This window comes from Gobius niger (genome assembly GCF_951799975.1).
Source record: "Gobius niger genome assembly, chromosome: 4".
Classification (NCBI taxonomy): domain Eukaryota; kingdom Metazoa; phylum Chordata; class Actinopteri; order Gobiiformes; family Gobiidae; genus Gobius; species Gobius niger.
The window spans coordinates 39,025,129-39,041,633 of NC_136855.1; the positions used below are offsets into that span (position 1 = coordinate 39,025,129).

The window sequence follows — 16,505 nt, forward strand, 5'->3', positions numbered from 1 at the left end:
GCACAGAATCACAACACAACAGGACTAACCCGGAAACACTTTTCCCTGGAAGTAAACACCGATATGCGGCACTCGTGGGCAGGAGTTATTTACCTTTTACGCTGTTTAACCTGAAGCTAAAGCTAGCTCAACCAGCTCAACTGTTTATGGAAACAGCTGCGGTGGAGTCGCTCACACCTGGGCCCCCCCAACTGAAACTTTTATGTTTGACTTTACTAATCCAGACAAAGATGCTTCAATGCAGGATCATTTTATGTACGCCTGAAAATGATGAATAGCCTTAACCGTTTTCAATAGAAATGTAAAGCTCATATGTTATTAACAGTAGCTAACCTAGCTGCTCACTCTCCTCTACAAACATTTAGCAAACGTTTTGTTTTGGCCAAAAACGTTGAAATTAACACAAAATCCATCTCATACATTCCTGTCAGTCACTAATTACGCCTTTATCTGATTCAGCTGTGTCATGCGTTGCTATGGCGACGCCACAGCGGAGTGATATCCCAGTGATTTAACTACCGGACTACGTGTGCGGTTATACCAAAATAATGCACCAGCCAATCAGAATCCAGTATTCACCCAGACCATGGTATAATATTCTTTTCCCCGGCTGGTGCATGACTTTCTGTTTTGTTTATGTGATTCTCCGGACTTGAACAGAAAGTGTGGTGTCCGCCATAAATAGACTTCTTGTGGACCGTTTCCGTTGCACCGTGCGGTCTCGGTAACCAGAGCTTCACTGCGCGGGGCTAACGTGAGCCATCAGCATCGATTTGAATGACTTTAGATTTCTTGCTGAGGCTGCACTGCACCCGTCCAGGACTCAATGTGAGCCGGGGGTCATAACTTAAACAAAAATTGCTTGTGTGGCATAGAAAGTGTCTGCAGCCACAATAACTGGGGAGTGTTTTGATGAGGGGAAGTTCAGCCCCGCTAAAGGCTCAGCTCTGCATCGCAAACTGAGCCTCAGCCCTGTCACCGATCGCACTTGTGGCGTTCGGGACCTTTTCTCGCCGCCGCGCCGCCTTCACAAAGTGTGTGCGCGCGTCTAAAAGGTCATAAATAATAATAGAAAGCCTCTAATGCATGCTAATGTGCGTCAGGGGTGGGAGCAATGTGCTAACGTCTGAACACTCAGGAGGAAAAACAGTGGAAATTATCGCCCGAGTCTAAGTTTAGGCAGGTTTTTTGAAAAGACATGGAAATGATGGTGATGGAAGAGGGAGCTATTCAAATGAGTCTCACTCACAAAACATGAATGATTTGTCGGTAATTGCTCAGGCTGCATAAAACACAGCAAGATGACTGCCTTTGCAATGTAAGGTCACATTTACCCATATCGCGAAAAGGTCTTTCATCTGAATTAGTGAAATATGCAAGAAGACTTAAAAGTGTGCAACAGAGTAGACCATGGTTTTCCTCATTTTGGTCAATTTTTTCCTTGTTTAAAGGAGCTAGACACATGTTAACCATTGTATACTCACTACTGCCACCTCAGGTCATACGTGTAACTGCACCTTCTATATTAAGCTTGTGCATGACGGCAATTCGGACCCGAAGTAACACCTTTTTTAGTGACAGTGCAGAGAAGCAGTTGTGGTGAACAGGTCTGAGCTCATTCTACACATTAGGACAGCACAGAACCTCCGGCCCCCAAAATGATTTGGAGAACTTTTATTATGCAAATAAGAGATTGTCAGGATCTGGTTCTTTTATATCACGTGAGAACAGTTATATAGCCAAAGCATACACTGGAGATAGAAGTCGTCTCAAAGATAAGGCTTTTATTGCCATTGTTCCTAGTTACAAAGTTGTATAACCAGCTGGTGACTTCAGAGAAAGAGAAGAAGTGAAGTCCAGACCTCCGTTGACAGTCTCCTTTTATCCTAGTCTTGCACTTCTCTACGCAGAGAGGGTGACTGCCTATCAGTGAGTCAGTTTGTTTGTGTCTATGTGTTTGTATATTATCTGTTACTTTGCGTTATGTTCAGAGTGATTATGGTGTGGACCGTTGTCTATCAGCTCATCTCAGTGACATGGTCTTCTTGTTCTGTAGCGTGTAGACAAAGCATGAGTCAGAGGCCTGTTCAGATTTACTTATAATCCTTACAAGATCAAATACCTTAAAGTTAAAGTAGTCTAAAAATGCGAGAAATAGTGTCAGTATTATAAAAATGTCTTCTCAGAACATCCCGCTTGGTCATATATAATGATAAACAGTGATTCTCTACTGGTGGGTCAACCCAAAAGTGGGTCACGGAACCATTTTCAGTAGGTCGCGAGTCTACAGGGAACTTTTATTCAATATTTTCCATCTGAAACTGCATGGAAACACTAACTGTGTCTGTTATAATGAATGGTATTGGGTTGTTTGATCATAATTTCAGTCTTAAAGGGAAATCTACTGCTTGTTCAACAAAAATGTGTGTGGAAAGTGCAATATTTGGTACGATATATGACAAACTACAGTTTCATTTGGGTCCTCGGCTCGTCATCCGAGGGTAATGGTGGGTCCCAAAGCCCTGACACTTGCGAGCCACTGATGTAAAACACTGGCATTTGCTGAAAATAGTTCTTTACTTTGGGCTACAATGTTGAGGTTCGGCCCTTGGGTGTTTTAGGAATGAAGAAATCGGCCTCCACGACGCAAACGTGCTTACCCCTGCATTAGGACATTGTTGGAACATGTAGGGGGAGGAAAATACTTAATTTTAACCTTTTTAAACTCCGTATAGTCCCTTTAAGTCTGGATTTAGCTGGGGTTTTTTGGATGAAGTATATGTGTGATATTGTTCATCTCAGTAAAGCGCCGCTCCAGCCTCAAACATCACAGAAAGACATTGAACCATTGAAAGGAGTGAGGAGTCAAGAAATATTTCACTGAATAGATAAACGTTGGCGCTTAGGACTGATGTCAAGACATCAATCAAAAATCTACTGGGCTGTATGATTCAGAGTCCGCAGCAGACGTGATCTCCGCCCGGCTCTGAGTGGCAGCCCGTCTTTCCTGGAGTTTCCCGTTTGATTGCACAGGTTGCTCGGCGGGTCAAATTCTTTAAAGTTTCTGCTTTTCACTTTCAAACTCTTTGGTCAGTTCAGTCAGAGATGCCTCAGTGGGAAAGTAGAACAAATTCCCAGTCACTTGGGGAACTCTCAAATCTGTTTCAACCAAATGAAGGTCTTTGGAAATATCCAGATAGATTAATTATTAGGAATACATAGGTCACAGGTACTTATTGTAGAAGAACAATCAAGCCAAGAAGAAGCTACATGGTTTGTGGTGAAACGTTGGCTTTAGATGAAGTAGATCCAGCTGTTCAGGCACCAATAAATGTAAACTATAAAATATGTTCCATGAACAAGTGATTCAAATGTAGAGTTCCTAAATATAGTAACAACATAATTAGGAACAAATACAGTTCAAAGCCAGTGTGGGAAATTCAAATACAATCTAAACCAGTCTGAGTCAGTCTAAAACCAGTCTGAACCAGTATAAAACCAGTCTGAACCAATCTTAAACCAGTCTGAACCAGTCTAAAACCAGTCTGAGTCAGTCTAAAACCAGTCTGAACCAGCCTAAACCAGTCTGAGCCAGTCTAAAACCAGTCTGAACCAGTCTGAACCAGTCTGAACCAGTGTAAAACCAGTCTGAGTGAGTCTAAAACTAGTCTGAACCAGTCTAAACCAGTCTGAACCAGTCTAAAACTAGTCTGAACCAGTCTAAACCAGTCTGAACCAGTGTATACAGTCTGAACCAGTCTAAAACCAGTCTGAACCAGTCTAAAACCAGTCTGAACCAGTGTATACAGTCTGAACCAGTCTAAAACCAGTCTGAACCAGTCTAAAACCAGTCTGAACCAGTCTAAAACCAGTCTGAGTCAGTCTAAAACCAGTCTGAACCAGTCTAAAACCAGTGTGAACCAGTCTAAAACCAGTCTGAACCAGTCTGAACCAGTCTAAAACCAGTCTGAACCAGTCTAAAACCAGTCTGAGTCAGTCTAAAACCAGTCTGAGTCAGTCTAAAACCAGTGTGAACCAGCCTAGAACCAGTGTGAACCAGCTTAAAACCAGTCTGAACCAGCCTAAATATAGTCGTAGCCGGTCTAAAACTAGTCCGAATCAATCTAAAACCAGTCTGAACCAGTGTATACAGTCTGAACCAGTCTAAAACCAGTGTGAACCCGTCTTTAACCAGTCTGAACCAGTCTAAAACCAGTCTGAACCAGTCTAAAACCAGTGTGAACCCGTCTTTAACCAGTCTTAACCATTCTAAAACCAGTCTGATCTACTTTGAACCAGTGTGAACCAGTCTAAACCCAGTCTGAACCAGCCTAAAACCAGTGTGAACCAGCCTAAAACCAGTCTGAACCAGTCTAAAACCAGCCGGAACCAGTCTAAAATCAGTCTGAACCAGTGTATACAGTCTGAACCAGTCTAAAACCAGCCAGAACTAGTCTAAATGCAGTCTGAACTAGTCTAAACCAGTCTAAAGCAAGTCTGAAACCAGTCCAGTGTGATTCATTAGGTCCTCCAGTACATGATGACACTGTATTTGTCATGGATGAAATGCCAAACATTTCGGGCATTTCGCTCTGTCTATTGCAGCACCTCGTGATCCTCGGCCTGTGATCTAAGTGAGTGAACTCTGTGAAGCGATTGCTCTGCAGGTGGAATATTAAAATTATGTCAGAGACGTACATTTGTGTGGGTTGTGTTGATTGTGGAAGCCAGTCTTTTACCCTCCGGCGTAATGTAAACAATAACTTTCAACACGCGTATGAGCTCAGATGCAAGGGATGTTTTATTGATTCGACAAACACGGGCAGGGATCAATATCAGAGATGCGCTCATGTACATACAGTAACAACGTAACTTTAGCCTCTTCATCTGCAAGTCAGCCTCCTCCGATTGACGTCGAGAAGTAAAACAAAAGTTCTCCTGGACTTTCGGAGTGTCCGCAGCAGCCGTGATCTCTGTCTGGCCCTGAGTGGCAGCCTGTCTGACCTGGACTTTGCTGTTTGATTGCACAAGTTGCACAGCGGGTCGAACTGAGGCTTTAGACTTTCCAGCTCACTTTGAAACTTCATTTTATAACTTTCTGGTCGACCAAACTTGCTTCACCAGAGCTTTACATTGGATTAACCTCTTAACTCCCGCCTGAACCAAGAGCATTTTCTCCAGTTCAGCTTTACCCAAATCCTGTAGGCCAGTGTAACACCTCATTTGAAAGACCTACAAAATTGATCTTTTTCCTCACATCATCAGATTTTTTTTCATCACTTTTTTTGTTGGGCAGTCCTCATTTTTGTCAAATTTTCGTGACTTTTTTGTCACTTTTTCGTCAAATGTTTCGATTTTTTTTGTCCATTTTTTGTCCATTTTTCGTCAAATTTTTCTCACTTTTTTGTCCATTTTTTGTCCATTTTTGTCATTTTCTTGTGCATTTTTGTGCATTTTTGGTCACTTTTTCGTCAATTTTTTCTCAATTTTTCGTCAATTTTTTCACACTTTTTTGTCAAATTTTGTGTCCATTTTTGTCTTTTTTTTGCATTTTTTTGTCACTTTTTCGTCCATTTTTTCTCACTTTTTTCACATTTTCATCCTTGTTTTTGTCTCAGTTTTGTTGCTATTTTCACACCTTTTGGATTGGGGTAAAGCTGGAGAAAATGTGCTCGGTTCAGGTGGGAGTCAAGGGGTTAAGCATCAAACTCCCTGTATGGGCAAAAACGGGGAAAATTATGAGTTCAGAACAGCTGGATTCACTTGAGTTAAAGCCAATATGTCACAACAAAACATGCTTCTTCGGGGATTTGGCTTTAGATCAACTCATTCCTCCTGTTTTTAGAGAGATTGGACCTGGAAGTTTAAAAGCGTCCTTTATTTGAATAGTGAAAACCCTCATTCCAACTTCCCCCCCCTTTGCATTTTGCATTGTAAACAGCCAGTAGCGCAAACACTTTGGACTTAATTCAAATGTTCCTTTGTAGCCCGCGGCACCGAAACACTGAATCACCTGCTGCTAACACTTTCCCCGACTCGCTCCTTCCTCAAAGACGTGCCTTTGTTCCAGTCAAAAAATCAGCAGAATCCTGTAAACAGACCAACCTGAGCAGGGGAGATATTTACAATTTGAAATACTTCTCCTCACATAGTCTCGAAACCCAATTGAACGGAAGCAAACGCCTTCTCCCCGCGTGACCTTCGCCGTTTACCGCGTTTGCTGCGGTGGTCGGGATGATTTGTGGCAGGCGTAAACTTTGGCGGACAGCTGTGAGCAGACGGGATGTGGCGCATGTGGATGTGAAGAAAGAGGAGACTGAAAACGGACAAAAAAAAACCCAGGGATGTTACACAAAAGGTCCCATTTATACATGCAGCCCCTTTCTAAACTAACAAAGACCATTCAGGCACAGTGGAAGCAAGAGTGGTTGGATGTGATTGTAGTATCCAACCTGTATTCCAGCCCAACAAAGGTGCAACTTTTTTCGGTGGAACGTGCATGGATTACCTCACTGAGTAATAGAGGTTGTCATCACTCTACTTCTGTGCCTAATGGAATTAAAGTCCTATGATTTGAACCTGGATTCTCTGATGACGCGTTGCAAGTAATCAAACTTAAAGGAACAGGCCACCGTTTCTACATACTGAGATATGTTCTTACCTTAGCTTTGACGAGTTCTTTAGGACCTGTCTGATCTTCACCCGTGCCTTCAGTCACGTAAACACAGCACAGACGGCGTTAGCATTTAGCCTCCCCCTCTCTCCTCTATAGCTCCAAAACAGGTCAAGATAGAAGCTACCAAGCTCTTCCACGTTTTCCCTATTTAAATATGGTTACGTGAAGTGTTCCACTACAAAGTATAACTACACAAAATTAAACAATGTGGATTTTCTAAGCGGATTAAAGGGGGAACTATATTGTAAGGCGTAATAATACCAGGTGTAATTTGGCATCCGCACAGTAAAGTGAAGATTACTGCGCAGTAAAGTGAAGATTACAGCGCGGATTTAGAAAATCCACATTGTTTAATTTTGTGTAATTATACTTTGTAGTGGAACACTTCACGTAACCATATTTAAATAGGGAAAACGTGGAAGAGCTTGGTAGCTTCTATCTTGACCTGGTTTGGAGCTATAGAGGAGAGCGGGAGAGGCTAAATGCTAACGCCGTCTGTGTTTACGTGACTGAAGGCACGGGGGAAGATCAGACAGGTTTATTGTTTATTGTTTATTGTTTATTGGTAAGGAACCCCATTAGCTCCCACCGTAGTGGTTGCTAGTCTTCCTGGGGTCCAGGATTAAAAAGCATTTACAATAAAATAACATGCATTAAAACAAACAGGGCACAACAGTAATACAGGACAAGATATAATTACTGAAACCAGACCAAAGACTTTAGTGTGTTTTTGAAAACAAGTAAATTGGATGAATCTCTCAAATTCACAGGCAGCTTATTCCACAATTGCGACGATCTACATTCAACAGTTTTTAGCAGCAGACTTGTTCTAGGTCGATTTATCGCCACGTCGTCACTGCAAGCACGCCGCGTAGAATAAGAGTGTGTCTGCTTCACATATTTAATGTTTTCAAATAGTGCGATAGGTTTGCCAGTCAAAATTCTTTTCTTTAGAAATAATAATAAATTATAATGGAATTTATTTTGGAGCAACGGCCAGTTTAAGGTAGAATGCATCTTCTGAACACTGGTGGAGTATGGACACCTGATCACTAGGCTCTGTTCTGAACCACCTGAACCTGATTGAACAGGTCCTAAAGAACTCGTCAAAGCTAAGGCAAGAACATATCTCTGTATGTAAAAACGGTGGCCTATTCCTTTAAGCAGAGACACTACAGGCAAAACTCATTTTTTTTTTCAGGTTTTGTGGAAATTACGTATGGAAATTAGCCTAAGGCCACAATCCGGTGTGGCTTGTTCATTAACTTGCACTGTCCCTACCAAATAAACCAACCAATAGCTAACTAAAATAGGGGCTTTTAATACAGCTGAAAGAAATCCCCATCTCCTCCACTCAGCTGTGGCAGTGGGCGGGGCAGACGGGCACCTGTCTTTGCTCTAGGGATTCATGGAAAAAGCACAGGCTTGAAGACACATGTTTATATCATCGATCGCTGCTTCAGCCACTGGTTCGACAGCAACTCCTAAAAATCTAAACACGAACACACCAAATCATGAGGGAAAAGCGATCTAAGTGCAGCATTTATCTGTCCGAGAAAAGCCTGTCGCCAAATCAGGGTGTGCAGTGATTAGACTGACACAGGGCAGAACAGGCTGCTCCCTCTGGACACCGTTCAGATGCACAAATGTGACTACACTGCAAAAAGTAAATATCAAGCATTGTCTTAAATGACTTGAATTGAGGAAATGTTTCTTGTTTTGAGCGTTTTTCGCTAATTTAGACATTTTTCCTGATCGGACCAAGTTTACTTTGCTTGTTTGAGGACATTTCAGACCAGTTCTAAGGTAAATCTCGCTTGAAATAAGAAAGTAAAATTGCCAATGAGATAAGACCATTTTACTTACCCCATTGGCAAAGAAAATTACCTGAAATAAGAACGAAATGTATCGAAACGAGTCAGAAACATCTCAGAACAAGTGAAATAATCTAGGACAAATGCCCAAGAACAACTTACCTAGTCAAAACAACTAAAATTTTGATTATTATGCTCAAATTGAGATGTTTATACTAATCTAGTTAATTTATTTTTTGTAGTGTAAGGAAAAGTCTTTAATTGTGGATGTAGCGAAATGAAACATGGGAAACACACACTGTTACACTTTTAATATGTAAATTCATGTGAGAGCTTCTGCTGCGCTCGGTAAACAGTTTGCCTTAATTGTTGTTGCTAAGTAACATATAATCTTCTTTGCCCTGTAAGGTCAAAGGTCATCACATCAAGCTCTGGTATCTAAATAAATTCCCCGTTGCAGTGTAGGATACAACATGAGGCGGCATTTATTTGCAATTTTCAACTGGATTTGTGCTATTTACTATCATTTCGAGGGCGGCGTAAACGACAGGCTGTACCTTTCTCCAAATCAGGACCAATCTGTGTAATTTACCACAGATGGGCAGTAATGAAGGCGCTGAACCACCACAACCACCACAGAGCCAAACGGGAGAGATCTGCACTGATTGTCGTCAGTGGGGTGTGTAAAGTGTGAATACTGATTTTATCTGGAAATTACAGGATTTATTTTTAAATCTTTCTAATATTCAGTTTTCACTGGAGAATTTCAGGAATAAAAAGTTAATTTCATCCACTTGTGAACTCTGGGGCTTCTTTTGTGCAGCTCGCCTGACCCTGGTTTGCACCAACCACATGGACTACGTCAAGGACTGATTGAACTAAACTAAAAATCACAGTTTTAAAATTCTAAAATATATTTTTAAAAAGTATTGTTTTTTAGTTATTTAAATGGGACAAGCTGGGAAAGCCAGGGTCAGGCGTGTTGCACGGAAGAAGCTCAGTTTCCCTGGAGCCGTGCACCAGGTCAGTCTAAAGAATTAAAGGGAGTCTTTTTGAGACCACAATAGAAAGTGAAATGGTTTTAAATAAGTGAGGTCTTCTTCCCAGTACTTAAGTGTTTGTCTCCAGCCGATCATCACAGGCATGTTTCTTGTTGGAGTTACGTCGATCTTCTGCTGCTGTGACACGTGGAACCTTACGCAGTGTGACTTTAAGAAATCAGCCTAATGTACATGTTTTTAGTGGTAGGGGAAACCTACACAGACACGGGGAGAACAGTCAGGCCCCATCCAGGTGGGAATCAAACCTGGGACCTTCTTGTTGTGAAGCACAAGCGCCAACCGCTGCGCCACCGTGCCGCCAGCGTACACTGCAAAAAGTAATGAACTAGATCAGTATAAACATCTCAATTTGAGCATAATAATCCAAGTTTGAGCTGTTTTGACTGGTTAAAAAGTTCTTGGGCATTTGTCCTAGATTATTTCACTTGTTCTGAGATGTTTCTGACTCGTTTCAATACATTTCGTCCTTATTTCAGGTCATTTTCTTTGCCAATGGGGTAAGAAAATTGGTCTTGTCTCATTGGCAATTTTACTTTCTTATTTCAAGCGAGATTTACCTTAGAGCTGGTCTGAAATGTCCTCAAACAAGCAAAGTAAACTTGGTCCGATCAGGAAAAGTGTCTAAATGAGTGAAAACCGCTCAAAACAAGATACATTTCCTCAATTCAAGTCATTTAAGCCAATGCTTGATATTCACTTTTTGCCGTGTAGGCATTAAAATGCTATTTTGCAAAAAAGAAATATTATACTATATGTTGTCTCATGAACAAAAAAGCTCCATGTTTGAAACCGGCTGAACCATTTGGCACATTTTTATTTATTATTATTCATCCATCATTATTGTTTCTGTGCAGCAACCGTTGTATTTCAGCCCGGTTGTTTTCAATTCTTATAGTATCAATTATGAGGAATCTTAGAAAGTACAATACAGAACGCTTTTTGCAGCACTTTTTAGGGCCCCCACCCTGCTCTGGGCCCTGGGTACACAGTACCCTTTACCCGCCCAGTCCGACGCCCCTGATCACACGAATGGGAACCGAGCACTCAGGCGTGAAAGCGATGGAAACTGTCCACTCTCCGTGTAAATCTTCACATGGTAGCTTCATCCCCGCCGCCGCCGCCTCCACCTCCTCTCTTTCATCCAGTTCCATCATTTAAATTCCGTTGAAGTTTATGAAAAATGGCCCCCGTGATGCATTGTTTAAGTGGGCGAAGCGGCTGGAGACGAGCGCGCCGTGCCTTTTTTTATCTCCTTCCATTATCCCACAGAGGGATTTTAAGCTTATCCAATGAGCAAAAACATGGCCGACACTTTATCTCCCCCCGCGCTGTACGCTGATGAATTGAATTATGGAGAGTGTCGCGATCCCGCAGCCCAAAAATCTATAGCAATCACACGGGGAGGAGATGCAGATAGAGAGGACGGCGCGTGGGGAAATGGTTCTGAACCTCGGAGACAAATGGAATCGGGGGGGGGGGGGGGGGAGTGCGCCGTGGGGGAACTCCGGCGGAAAAAAGATGAATTGTTTTCTAAAGACCGCACGCACGAAGCGCCTCGCCCACTAAATCTTATTCCAACCAGGTAAATAATTTGAGAAGGAGTGCGAGGGAGAGAGAGGGAGGGAGATGGTTGTCTGTTATTATGGATGAGATTGCCAGAGTGCGTTTGTGTCGAGCTCTTTGCTTTGTGCTTTAAGCAATTTGCGATTTGGAAATGGAGAAATATGACCAGAAGCCACGCCGTATCTCGTAAAGCGTCCCGCGATAAGAGTGGGTGGAGTAAAGATAATACCCGACTATTGACTGTGAATGACTTTTGCTCAAAGGTACGGATTTCACTAATGCCAACACGGGTTCATTATGACCTTTGGAATGTGTGTTATGCAAATGGTCTCAACTTTTCTAACGCTTTTGTACCGTCATCGGCCTCCAAGCGCTTTACAGCAAGGAACCAGTCACCCATTCACTCTCCCATTCATACACCAGGGTACGCAGACACTGGAGGGTCGTACATGGATGTTCATTAAAGGGGCTCAATGCAAGTCGGCCATTTTATACTAGGCGGCTGCATATATGAAAAAAAAAAACACTTAACTCCAAAAAAATAGCTACAAAAGGTTTTTCAGTGGTTTTCTGTAGTATCAGGTGCGCTTATTAACATACTAAAAGTCTACCAAAATCTGACCACTGGAAAGGTCTAGTTTTCAAGATGGCGTCCAAGAGGGTGGCGAGATCCTTAAAATGCCCATCACTCCTTTATTATTCATCCTAGACAAGTCAAAGGAGAACGTCATCCTCTTGGTTGTCAAGAAGCTGAACCCTTCCCTCCCTCTGCTGCTCTCTGTTGCGTACATATAAGAATGTGTTGAAAAAATTGGGAGGCTGGAGTGCTACTCGGATGTAAAAAGTTGTATAAGTTTAGTCTTTTGGGTGCTCTTCAGTGCAGGGATCCGTTTCAGCAAAAAATCAAACAAACTGAGCGACTCCAAAGGTAGAAATATTAAAAAGCCTTTATTTAAACATGGCTAGATTAGGTAAACGCCGACGCATTTCGGCTCTTGGCCTTCCTCAGGGCAAGCTCGAGATGGCTGCCTCTGTACAGCTATAAGCTTACAGCATTGGTCACATGTCCCAAGTGGGTTGGTCCAAGGTGGGTGTGTACATAGTACACATAGAATGTCATCCTCTTGGTTGTCAAGAAGCTGAGCCCTTCCCTCCCTCTGCTGCTCTCTGTTGCGTACATATAAGAATGTGTTATTTGATATCGCGCTGTGTGTAACTTTATTTATCAGACGCCAAGGGTTTGAAGGTAACGTCATTTTGGTTCAGAATCGTAGACAATAACTGACTATTTCTTGAGCAAAAAAGTACTGTATAAGACGATTCTTGGATGCTGGAAAGGGGATGTAAAGTGATTCCCATTGAACTGAATAATAATACTGAATCTTTCAAAAGAAGACAAAAAAAAGGTGATTTGGTTTGGTAACACCACGACAAACAGACAATATGTGAGTCACCAAAGCGCCACCTACAGAATGAATCAAAATGAAACGAAGCTCATTGTTTATGTCCCGTTATTGAACATGGGCTGGATGCTGACGGCGCTGTGTGTTCTGCTTTCACAGTTCCGCTGCTGTGGAGTGACGAACCACACCGACTGGTTTGAGGTGTACAACGCGTCGCGTGTGCCGGACTCCTGCTGCCTGGAGTACAGCGACAACTGCGGCCTGGACAACCCCGGCACCTGGTGGACCGCTGTGAGTAAACGCTCGGTGTGACGTGGTGGTCATTTCTTTCACTCGAGGCTGGCGTGAGTAATCCGGGAGAAATGCTTTGAAATCTGCACATGGAGACAAAGGCAGAGAGTCACATGTACATGAGGCTAATAAGGTTTCCTGTCTGTGTTTTATTCATATGGAGAAGCTGAAATCAATATATCAAACAGTACAAGGTAGAAAACATGCAGCTGTTGGATAATTACTTTACTCTGGATGTAAATACTTCACAGGAGGAGACGTCTGTGTTTAAGTGCTTTAGCCTTGAAGTTAAAGGCTAACGTTAATTTAATGGTAAAATACCACAGTCGTCTGAACTCATTTTTAATTGTCTTTAGTGTGACAATATATCGATTTTCCGATACATCGCGATATTTTGTGGGACGATACAATACTTTTTATTCCATTGTCGATACTTTTGATGTCGTCATGCATATTAATGAGGCAGCCGTGTGCCACTCATTTCATAGTCAATAGATACAGACGGAGACAGATCTCTGGAATCGCCCATATATGGTCATTTTTAAAAACAGTTAAGTGGGGGGGAAAAATTGAAAAAATGTATATTTTCTCTAATTATTCAAAAACGACTGTAACAAACGCTGAAATATGAATATAGTTTCTACTAAATAAAGATACAAAGACATGGGGAGGAGCAAAGTGGTTCAACAGCCCATAAATACATTATAAAAAATCGGAGAATGCTAACATGATGCTACATGTTAGCATCGTGCTAATGCTAACGCTAGCTAGCGCTTGCTATGACTGCCGTTTTTTCACTTCTACTGAACAATCTGCTGTGAGAAAATATCCATATGGACCCGATTTACACTTGACTTTACTTGTGTGTGATAAATAAGTTGATATTCCACCAGAAAATGGCTAAAAAGATTCTAAAGATTCTTTGTTCCCCCTCGGCGAAGCCACGCCCCCTATGACGAGATGCCGTCTGTATCTGTAGAGGCCAATATTGATCAAGAATTCAGTCAGGACAGCAGGGGGCAGCACTACAGTTTTAAGCACTTGAACCAAACACTGACACACAAATAAATTACTTTTAATGATATTTTTTTATAATTATAAACAAGATTTATTCCTTTTAAAAGGGGCTTGATGCAAGTTGGCCATTTTATGCTCACTTCTGCCACCTCAGGTCATACATGTAACTGCAGTTTCTATATTAAGCTCGTGCATGACGGCACTTCAGATCCGAATTAACACCTTTTTGAGTGACAGGATTTTAGGAACAGGTCTGGGCTCATTCTACACATTAGGACATGGCTGGAACATGTAGGAAAAAAATACTTAATTTTAACATTTTTAAACTCTGTATGGTCCCTTTAAATCGGACTGTGGTTTCTTGTTTATTTACATGTAAGTGACAGATCTATAGACCCATTTTCAGTGTGTAAGTCAGGGATCATTTATAGACACATAAAAAAAGGGTACAAAGCACATGAAAAGAAATTATATGTAGTGTGTGGTATGTTGAAATAAAGTTTTTTCATGATGTATCTTAGGTTATTTTTGCGCAACACATCGATTGTCACTATATATCGGCGTATCATGAGATAATCGTAAGCCATGTATCGCGTATCGTATGGAATCTTGAGGTACCCAGAGGTTCCCACCCTTAGTCTTTACCCTTCACTGGCCAGCAGGAGTGAAGAGTCAAATATTCTGTGCACTGAGCCTATCGCCTCCTTTTATTACTCGAGCAAAGAGGAATGAATCTGAAACCAGTTAGGCCCGATGTTGGCAGCCTTCACAGCACACTTAACACCAACCCTCAGGTCCTGTGTCTAACAAAGTCTATTTAAGCTTTACAACTAAGGGCTTGGCTCTTTATTTGTTTTTAATGCTCGTTCCCCAAACCTCTGATCCTCAAAGAACACCTCCAGGGGTCTCATTTATAAAACTGTCCGTGAAACTCTGCCTATAAGAGTCCGCACGAGCAAAACCCAAACGTCACGTACGGAGAAAAAAAATGGCAGCACATAATCTCCCCTTCACTGATTCCACCTGGAGCAGAAAGGTGACCACATGATCCCTCCTCAGGACACGCCTCCATTACACCACATAAGGACATGCAAAGTAACTTATGAATGAGATTTACCTAAACATGAGGCAATAATAAGAGGGTTTTTTTGCGTAATGTTTCCTGTTCGATTTCTATAAATACCACCTTTGGCGCAGAACAGTTCCTCCTTTTGTCCGTACGTGAGCTTTATAAATGAGACCCCTGGACATTTGTGGACCCTTGGATGCACTCACCCATCCCATATCTGACTAGCATTAGTGTCTTCGAAGCTCTCTGTTACGTTTGTGTTTTATTAAAGTACCTCAACAGGTGAAAAAAGGTTGGAGGCTAACTTCCCTGTGCAGAATGGACAGGGAATTGTCAAGACCTGAAGAGTTCTCGTGTGAAAAGCTAAAACAATCTCCACATTCTGATTTCTGTGCGTCGGGTCCGCCCCCCTGTGCCTGTGCTCGATGGTGTTTTCGCAGCCTCAGCTAAACGCCGGGTCATGCAGCCGAACGTTCCCATCGGTGCGGAACTAGAAAGTGCACACCAGGTAAATCTTCCCATTCCCTTTGAAAGCAACACTTTTCCAGCGTGTGGAGTGAAGAGTGAAGGGCATGGCGGGTTTCACTACTGCCACCTACTGGTGAAAAAGAGTCACATTGCTTTTTAAAGGATCTGTGTCCTGCTATTTTAGCCATTCCAAAGTGAAGCATAGGCATTTATATGATATATTGTACCTCTACCACTATGGAGTACTATTTTTTGTGATAAATATGAGTATTTTCTAGAGGTGTTCTTCCAACCCGGAAGACAAAACGCTTGGATTCAGTTAACTCCGCCCCCTCTCTCCGCTCATACAACTTTACCGTAGTCCATCCATCCATCTTCTTACACTTGTCCGTTGCCGGTTCGTGGGGGCAGCTGTTGGAGCTGCCCAAATCACATTGCACCAGCCCCCTATAGCTGCTTCTGCAGGTGGTGGGTTCACGGGAGGACGGACTCACGATTAACCGGGCCTGTTGGTCTCTCATAAGGGGCTTCTACTACTTTACCATAGTAGAAATATAAATATCACAGCAATCGGTGAAGTTACTTCACAATGCAGTTATAAGGAGTTGACATCTGCAACACAGCGTCATAAATGGCTAACAAAACGCGAACACACACGCTAACACACATGCTAACACACATGCTAGCACACACACGCTAACACACATGCTAACACACATGCTAACACACATGCTAACACACACACGCTAACACCGCTCTGTCCTGGCCGCTCCATCACTGTTTACATTGTGGGACTTGCGTTGGTTATAAAAGTGAATCCACTTTGGTTCTGGTGAAGGTTCACAAACATCCATCAGAGACAGTCACAGAAAAACACTGTTTTGGTGATTGTCGCCGAATCCATGGAAAGAAATTCCAACTTCTGGCGAGTGTCCTCTTCTTTATGGTTGAATAAAGTCCTGCACCTCTCGCAGACAGGTGTGTCCAGAGTAGGTTAGAAAGAGCTCCTTCTTCACAACTTTAGGATAAAACATGACATCTGTTCAGACGCTCAGGGGGTGCGTTTGTTTTCCCTGCAGGGGCAGCACTGACGAGTCAGACACTTCCTTTTTTTATTTTTTTATTTCTTATGACAGAAATATG

At 42.3% G+C, this 16,505-nt stretch overlaps 1 protein-coding gene across 1 annotated transcript in view; it reads left to right on the forward strand.

Moving 5' to 3' along the window:
• The window catches only part of tspan4a (tetraspanin 4a), a 544,510-nt gene that overhangs the window by 474,081 nt on the left and 53,924 nt on the right, over positions 1 to 16,505 (forward strand). Inside the window, exon 5 of the mRNA XM_079554801.1 lies at positions 12,677 to 12,808. Within this exon, the coding sequence (XP_079410927.1) occupies positions 12,677 to 12,808 (132 nt within the window). The remainder of the gene's footprint in view (positions 1 to 12,676; positions 12,809 to 16,505) is intronic.